The sequence below is a fragment of the Betta splendens genome, chromosome 24 (genome assembly GCF_900634795.4).
Source record: "Betta splendens chromosome 24, fBetSpl5.4, whole genome shotgun sequence".
Lineage (NCBI taxonomy): Eukaryota > Metazoa > Chordata > Actinopteri > Anabantiformes > Osphronemidae > Betta > Betta splendens.
The window spans coordinates 5,056,812-5,065,987 of NC_040901.2; the positions used below are offsets into that span (position 1 = coordinate 5,056,812).

The window sequence follows — 9,176 nt, forward strand, 5'->3', positions numbered from 1 at the left end:
ACTTGCTTAACAGTTTGCCTGCCCTGGCCTTCAATTACTAGTCTTCCATCAGGCCGGTGGACACTTTTAAGCAAAAGAGGCCCTAAACTGCCCATTACCAAAACAGGATGTGAGCTTCCAACGCACGCAATGAGCAATCATTTTACATATTCATTCAACAATCCAGGGTAGCTCTTCATAACCTTGACCTTATGCATATCTCATTGTAACTGCCAAAACCCTAAGGTATTCAAGAGGCTTCATAATGTCACCCTGTTAATTTAACTGAACACAATGTGGGACAATATCAGGGTCATTATCATAAAATATACTGGTATTTGCACAGCTAATAACGGAAGCAAAATGGAGCCGACATTACGGATAACTCCATGCAAAGTAGTAGTTTAAGAGCTGCCAGCGCCGCGCACGACTAAGGTCCGAAGCCGCAGCAGCAGATTTGTGGTGGTGGTTTGAGGTGTCTAATTCAGCGCAGTGCCCTGACACATTTAGTCACACTGATACATCCTGGTCCACATGGGAGGAGAGGCTGAACATGTTCTTTATGGGCATCTGTTTATGGTGCTAAGAGCTGCAGGATATCAGACAGCGTGACGTTACGACGCTCCTGCAACGGGCCCAAATAAGCCATGCTACAGCATGATGTGGGCAAAGACTGCGGTCACATGAACGTCTCACTGCAAGTGGTGCCGAACAGGCTCCACCACACGTTCCCATCTCATTTTCTCATGTTTCATCTCACATTTTAATTTGTGTTTTCCTTCTAGGCCAGTGGGCTAGCAGGCTACCATTAGGAACACGGCTGGCAAAATGCTTCCAAGGCCCAGTCGACTCAGTCAGTCAGCCATCTGCCCGTTTTAACGAGCAGCTCCAGGGCCTTGTTGCTCTGTGTGTCTGTGTGTGTTGGACTGTGTTTGCCCATGTGCACGCCTGGTGAATGCAAGGTTGCCCGAGTATGTGCAGTCTGATAACGTATGAAATGAGCATTCACAGGTTTGCTTTTGTTGCTCATTAACAACAACATAAGCGCAACATAATCAACAGTGTTGATGAAAGCGAGCGTTTGGTTCCATGTGAACATGTGGCTATAACTATAAAACACGTTCTCCAATAGTTTTCTGACAGGCAGCTTGAATTGACGCTAGCGTTTTTGCGCAGGCATTTTCTGGGCAAATTAGCCATCTCTGTTCTCATTATCTTGCTAATTATGGTTCCCAGTCTCTGTGGCGTAATCAACAATCAGCCACATCAGTTAATAGGAAGGCAGGAAAGAGCAGCAGTCAGATCAGCTGGGGAGCAAACATGACTGCCCCCCCCTCGCTTGGCTCTTTTATAGGCTGAGATCAGGAGAAAATGGAGACTAGGTGTGTGAATAGATTAGCCTGTGAGGAGAGAGTGTAAATAGGGGTGGTCTCTGTCCAGCAGCTGGCCTCCTGGGACTAATTGGTGTACAATAGGCCTGTGGTGAATCCACTCGTCACACGTGCTCTGCCCTGTGGCTGAGATGTGACCGTGTCTTTCGCCGTCCAAGCTGTCTGGATGAGTCGCGGGCGCACTCCTGAAACCTCGGCTGTTTGAACACGAGAATGTCACGATTCCCCTGTGAGACGAACCGACCGCCGCCTCCTCCTCCATGAACTGTCCGACAGAAGCGATGAGTAAGTGGGCTGAAGGGAGAAGAGGGTAGGTCCAGACGGTCAAAAAGCAAGTTATAATATTTTATTTTTAACGCGCCCTGAACTCAGTGCTACCCAGTACGTTCAGTGAGCATCCCCCTGTTTTCACAGTCAAATGAAGCCAGTTTGATTTCTGATTTGAACAGCAAGTGGGTCAGCAGTGGAGTGGATCTGACATGGGTCTATTCACACATTATCTTTTACAATCCATTCACTTGAAGGAAATAGTTGAAGCTGTAAGATTCTAATGAAATTGTGTGTCTACACTACTGGCCATTCTCATGAGCACCAGCTGCAGAGGTAGTGGGGTGGTTTGAAATATGTAAGGTTTAACATTAAAAGTCCTCAGAGTGGTTCAATCTACAGTACAAAGAAAATATATTTTAGTATTTCCTGGAGTGGGAGGACTAGACTAATAGCAAGTTGTAAAAGTAGGTCATTTGAGGGGATTATATATATATATAGAAGTATTGCCTACATATTTAAAGATGTGCTGAAAGAATAGGGTAGAATGTCATCAAAACCTCATCACACTCCCCAAAAAAGAAATAACCTTGGTACAGAGGAAGAATTGATGTTGTTTCTCCTCTTCGTTTCTACCTTCAGGTCCCTGCACCACGTTGTAAGAGCTGAATACATTTAATGGAGAAAACAGAACTGAGTGTTTAATTTTAGTCATACTGTATCCACCAGTACCGCATCCTCGTCAAGAGCAATAAATGTGACGGTGGAGGAAATGCCGAGCACATCACCTCTAATTTAACTCCCACGCAAAATATGAAGGGTTTCCGAAAGAAGCTGCGACAGCCCACAAAGAAAAACACTACGTCTCGTGTGAATTGCATTAACTCTTACAAACACACGGAGTGGAGCCGTTTCGGCTCCACATAAATTACACTGTTGTGAGAATGCTGATTTGCAATCAATGCACATTTTTCAAGGCATTTCATAAATGAAGTTTGGGGTGGCACAAATCACATTAGGTGCAGCGGGAATAGCAACACAGTTATGGAAATTAAATCAAATTTCAGCAATCTGTATTGAGATTTATAGTGCAGCCAAATACACTGAGTTTTAAACCACGTGGCAGGAGACATGTGTCTGGTACAAATAAGCAAGTGAGGGTAAATATAATTCTTTTCATGGTGCACCTGGAGGCACACAGCAAACCTGCTGCAATGTTAAATTTGTATATAATCCCTTTGATTTTTTTCCAAAATTGTTATTATTTAGCTCTTGACATAAAAAGCTCTGGAGCCGGCTCCCTTACCTTCGGTGCAGTATCGACCTACATATCCAGTTCTGGAGCAGTCACAGTAGGTTTCTCCATCTGCTAAGGAGCAGATCCCGCCATTCTCACAGGGGTTGTCTGTGCAAAGGCCCATCATCTCCAGGCGTACTTTCTGACTGTTGATGAGTGTGGGTAGCTTACTTCCATAACTGAGATCTGTGATAATTCCCTTGAAAGGTGGCAGCTCGCGGACAGAGGGCATGGTGATCGCGGATGTGCGGATGTCCCCCGGGAGCCCTCCGAGGAAGAGGTCGCTCACGATCTTCATGAACTGCCGCTGGGGCCGCACTTCCTCCATCTTGGTCTGGCCATCCACAGCCAAGCCAGTCCTCAAGTTGTGCCTGTTGATGGCCGCGAAGTGCCAGCGGCTGTCGTTGATCATTTTATCCGAGGCGATGGTGGTCTCGGCGCAGTCGATGCTGACGCGGAGCTGCAGCTTGCCCTCAGACACGGCGAGGAGCAGGAAGTCGCAAAACCCACCGTCGTCGAAGTAGAGCACCAGGCCTTTGGATTCTGAAGTCTTGAACTGAAATGTCAGGTCACTTCTGGAGCTGGCGTCCCAGCGCAAGTAGCGAGCCCACTGACCTTCAGAGCCAGTGAACTCCAAGGCGACACTCAGGCCCAGCACAGTACTTAGGAGCAAAAGGACACGTCCAGGCAGGCTGATGGGATTCATGGTGGAGAATAACAGGTTGTACCAGAAGGGTTAGAACTGGAGATAGATCCTCAGAGTGCTAATAACATCTGATTATGGCTGTGTTCCAGGATTTATCTGCTGAAGGTTATATTCCACATAAATATTTTTACACCCATGCAGAGTATGCAAAATCCATTACTATTATTTTTTTATTATTTCTGAGGCAGAGCTAATGGTGATAATGGGCAAAATCTAATCTTCCCAGGCAAGTCTGTGCAGAGATATATGCGGAAAATATCCACTTTCCACATAAAGTGGATGGGGGAAAGTGCTGAGATGAACGTTGATCCTCAGTGTATTTTGTCAGTGATTCAGAGATGCCTCTTGAATTTTTTCCTTAAGTCGACTTCCTGGATTGAAGCACGTAACCTTCATCGTTTGTCCAGTTCCGTGCCCCATGTTATGATCAGCAGCGTCAGACCTATAATAGGGCAGCAGAAAAAACATAAGCAGATCACTTTAGTCAAATACGAAGTCGTTTTGACATATATTGAGATTATATTTGTATTAATATGAGGTAGCCATTAATTCAACAGTCGGTACAAATGAAAAATGTTCTTTAGCAAAAGCGGCAACAGCACAAGTTAAGCAAAATACACACAGGAAAGGCTGCAACATTTTCAATAACACGTATGATGAGACCAAAGTAAAACAGAGTCAAGAACAACACTGAATGCAAATCTGACTGTCTCTGTGGCCATTAAACACCAAAAAGTACCAATGAAAACATCCAGTAAATTGCCACTGTTTAATGCAGCTTGCAATGTCTAACTATTATTCTTTTTATTCTAACATCAGCTGAAGTAATTAGAGTTATAAAAGCTTAATTTAAGAGTTAAATTCCCAAAGAGTGGCAGCACAACATGGAGGTTTTGTGAACCATCCAGTTGCTTCCACTGCTTGCGTGATGGGCAAAAAATCCACTGAGGTGAGCCTGAACATGTGTTTAGCCTCAAACGTTAGCCTGCTGGGATCCTGATAAATATGACTAATTATCCACAGCCACTCTCTCTCTCGCCTCTCATTTGCATGTCTTAGGGGGATTACAATCACAAACAGAAATACGTTAGAACACCACCGCTGTCTAGTCCCATTCCGCTATTTAAAAAGAAACTTTCTTTCAATGAAGGTGTTCTCAAACCTCTCGCATGACCCCAAACCAGGACGACGTTGGTACTGAATATCAACGAGCTCACCAGCCATTGCTTGTTAAACCTGCACACATGCGGTTGCGTTTAAATTTGCTCAGCAGAGCTGGAAATTATTCACATGGCGAAACCTTATACGTGTGTGTACTCTTCCGAGCGTTGCCCTTGCGATGGTTTTGGCAGTGGCCTGCTCAGCAGACAAACATACTGTCCAATCATGACAGTAGGACAGAGCCATGCAACACAATCGGCCCCTCAACCACCTGCCCTGAATAGTTAATCTAGCTGCTGCAGGCAGGCTATTGAATTGTAGTAAGTGATACCTATGCTAATGCATGTGTGTGCACGCGTGTCACCATGCAGGCGTGTGCGTCGCTGACAGCACAAGGTTGTCTTTCCCTTAGAATGAATGGAGGAAATAGTGCAATGGATAAAAACATCTCTGTCAATCTAGCTGGCCAGTGTGTGTGTGTGTGTGTGTGTGTGTGTGTGTGTGTCCAGCAAACTGTGTATGACATGCCCGTGTAACCTGAGCAGCCAGTCTCCCGTTTGGACTCTATTCAATTAACATGACTTATTGTGTGTATTGCACAACTGAGGCATCAGGTGTCCCTGCGCGCCGGTATAACGAGACAGGGACCGAGCTGCTAACAATGCTAACGCGTTCCCTTTCTGACAAATGAAGCGCTAATAGAGTTTTCTCTGGTCCCGGCGATAAGAAAGCCTTTAAACAAAACGCCACTTGAGTGTATCTCAACGGCATTTTAAGCAAAGACATTTTACATGTCCAGTCCCTAAGTTGACGTGAACACAGCCCACCTGCTCAGTAGCCTGCAGGCTAAGCTAAACGAGGCTAATGTGGCGCCGTGTCAAATTCACTCAGAATATTTTACTGACGTTTCCTCAGCTGCCCTTCAGCTCACCCCACGCCTCTTAGCATACTTAGCAGCCCGCGGTCTGGGGCGCAAAAACCCAAATTAAGAAGCTATTTTGGCCTAATTACAGATGCGCGTGCGGTTAACTAAAATAAACCTTCGCCTTGTTAATTACAAAAAAGTAGGCCGCGGCTTGGAGAGCGTCACGGTGCGTCTACCTGGTCGCCGCAGCCCGCGGCTGTGGCCGTAGCCAACCTCGCTAGCTCAGGCCCAAGACACAGACAGTGTAAGTAAGTTGTGGCAGGACAAACACGCGTTTTCCGGGATATACACGTTGAATTATTAAATAGAGTAAGATACGAGATGACCTGCACGGGGTACCGTCACAGGCTGGCCGTAAATGATGCATCGGTGCTGCAGATTTATTGACATGTTTTGTAATATGGCCTAACCCCCTCACGCACCGGAGACCCGTCTATCCCCCACTGTGCTCCCTGTCCATCACACGCCTCAGCCTGCAGAAACGATTTAATCCGACATCAGTCACGGCACCGCTAGGGCAGGCGGGCCTAAATTGGGGGAGTGTGTCCGGACCTGTTAGTCAACTGGTTAGAAAAGCTGGGGTCCAGGGATTAGGAGGGGGGGGGGGGGGGGGCTTTAGGAGGCACTTACAAAAGGGGACCATGTCAGCACTTACAACTGACAAGGGGGAATCTGCTAGGATGTGTATTGATCCTATGGAATTGTGAGTCTAATTCATTTAACTATAGCGGACAATCGCAGCTCAGATGGATAGAAGTGATTTTTCCTAATCACACTGGCACCAGCAGACCTGTGTCATAGAGTGGGTTGACCCGATAGGACTGTTCATTAACCTCACCTTAGAAATAAAAGTACCAACAGTGCCGGGTTGCTTTATGAGGAGAACCATTGACAATTACATCATGATGTCATGTCATGATTATTTATCGCAGCTCGTCCCAGGAGAAATAACTGTGCCCAAAGGTGGTGATGAGGTCACTGTGAGCATCCCCGCACAAATATTAAATTATAGCGGTCTATTCCAGACCCCGCCGGATCCGCGTTTCGCAGAAAGAGCGCAATACCCAGCCCTTCCTTTGGCTCATCACAGTGATTTTGATCCGTTAATGGAACATCTGACATGATGTGCTGAAAGTAAATACGCTTAAAAAAAAAGAGACTGGACATCAGAGCCGCAGCCCTCGCGCCGATGAATAAAACAGCGGGCGACCTCCTCCAGGAGCGCTCCAGCTTTCCCTCGGTTCTGCGCACGGTGGCACTCTGACTGCTGCACGAGGCGTCACGAGCCTTTGTTTCACACATCACTAAGTCAGCTTTGAACGCGAGTCGGGTTCATAAATTCGAGGCATCGTTTGTAAATCGTGAGCATCGCTTCTTCGCCTCGGTCTTTTTCGACGGAGCCGCGCGTCCTCGCAGACGCGATCCGGTCGGAGGAAACTTTCCGTCTCAACGCGCAAGGCTCCTTCGCCGTATTTGTCACAAATTCACCGTTGACGAGACAAACTTGGTCATTTGAGACGCGATTTTACCACAAATCGCCAGTTATGAGGCCGAAAACAGCTTTTAAACTAATCGTCCAAACCATCCCATTTCGCTTAAATCCGCCTCTCTGCCCAAACTCATCAAATACATACAAGATTGACGGAAAATGTAAATTATTGCGGATGGAAAAACTTCAGTATTCAACAACGCAAACACAATCGCATAACAACAAATGTACAGTGCATCGCATAAAAATCACCAGTAACCCAGTTTTGATCTGCTCCTACCTTTTCGTGCAGAGCGATGATCCCGGACGTATAACGCCTATTGTATAAATTATAAGAAATTATAATAATCCACATCAAAATTCCATCGTGAAACCGCGGTGTTTTTTAATTATCGTCTGCCCAGGGCGCTGAGATGCTGATGCTGGTGATGAGGAGGTTATTATAAGTGAGGCGCGGCGAAGGGAAGGCAGCGGTCCTCCTTCCCCCGGCTCAGTGAACGCGCATCTCGCAGCTCGACTCACTCAGCGCAACTGATGATGGGCCCCAGGATTTCTCCCACACTGACGCTCTGACCCGCCTTCTACACTGCAATCTGCATAGTGGGGGCACGTGGGGAGAAAAATACGGGAAACGGCCCCTCAGGACAAATTACGACTATTGAACGCTTTATTATAGGTGGAGTTTTGGATCATGATTCAATTCTGCTGGACTCTGGAGCAGAACAGGACGCACGGGATACGCGAGACCACCTTCTCACACGATGAACCTCCTGTGCGCGTCGGACGGGCTCGCATCCGCCAGTCGTCACGTTGTAGGCTGGGTCTACAGTTTCGCCACTGACAGCCCGGGGCTTAGGCTTTACTTGTGCCGAAGCTAATCCGGGACTGTTCGTGCAGCAGCTTCCGGGCAAAATGAGGGGACGCAGTGACAATGCGACTTGTTTTACCGTGACATTTAGATGTTAGCGCGGAGATGCACGAGGAGTTCAGCACTTTGGACAGCACCCTGGAACTGTGAACGTAGTCAGGAGCAACGTTATTGCCGGGATGCTGTCCAAGGTGCTGAATTACTGTCACGTAGAGTAGGAGATCAGCAGTTTACCGAAATATAACATTAATTGAATAATATATAATGAAAACCAGTCTTATTCTGGAAAACAGTCCAACATTTCCATTTAGATGTTTTTTCTTGTGAGGATGGTCTGGTAGTATTCAGTATATAGGAAAAGGGCTTTTGCAGTGTTCCTGTAGGTCTGCCATATGTGGCACTGTGCTGGAACTGGAGGAAGGGACACTATTCCCACAGGATCATGGCACCAGGTGTGGCCAATTCCGTTAATGATCCAGAAATAATGTGCATTTTTAACTTGACACTTACTGTAAATTTTGTAGCTGAGTGCAAAAGGTAAAAAAGCTGCCTTTCTGCCTGCACTGTACACCAGTGACCATTATTCTTATTCCGCTGCCTCATCTACATGTTTTATTCTGCTGCTAGTGATGGTAATTGTTCTTGCCGTCGTTATGCAATCCACATCTAAAAACAGTTTGTGAACTGCTACAGGAAGAAAACGCACAAGAATAGCGTAAGGAAAAAACATCCTAATGAGAAGATTAAAGTGACAAAATATAAATCAAGAGGAATAAATAGATTTGCAAATGCAGACTTGTCAGCAGAATAAAAATAACGTTTTAGTAGGAAACCGACAGGATCACAAACAAATGCATCAAAGCAACATTTGCATATCTAAATTCAGCATGCAAGGCCTCGAAGAAAGCGACATTTACTGTTTGGTTGAGAGTGAGGGTCAGTCGATAAAAGCCCTGCCTGGGGGTTTTGACCTGATCTCTAGTGTAAAACAACCAGAGAGGTCCTTCTTATATCTGGGCACCAGCCCAAGTTTCAACATGATACTGTATGTATTTGCAACCGATGGCAGGATGCTAAATCCAGAGCTGCATGG

At 46.2% G+C, this 9,176-nt stretch overlaps 1 protein-coding gene across 22 annotated transcripts in view; it reads right to left on the reverse strand.

The window, feature by feature from the left end:
• nrxn3b (neurexin 3b) overlaps window positions 1–7,914 on the reverse strand; it is a 202,895-nt gene extending 194,981 nt beyond the window's left edge. For 5 of the 22 annotated variants that reach the window (XM_029140698.3, XM_029140700.3, XM_029140694.3 and 2 more), the window contains exons 1-2: window positions 7,496–7,901; window positions 2,944–4,082 (exon numbers count right to left, since the gene is read on the reverse strand). In XM_029140698.3, the coding sequence (XP_028996531.1) occupies window positions 2,944–3,640 (697 nt within the window). In that variant the 5' untranslated portion in view covers window positions 3,641–4,082; window positions 7,496–7,901. Of the gene's footprint in view, window positions 1–2,943; window positions 4,083–7,495 lie in introns of all 22 variants that reach the window. The other 17 variants (XM_029140715.3, XM_029140704.3, XM_029140701.3 and 14 more) reach the window with 8 other exon arrangements.
• Window positions 7,915–9,176: the final 1,262 nt, after the last annotated feature.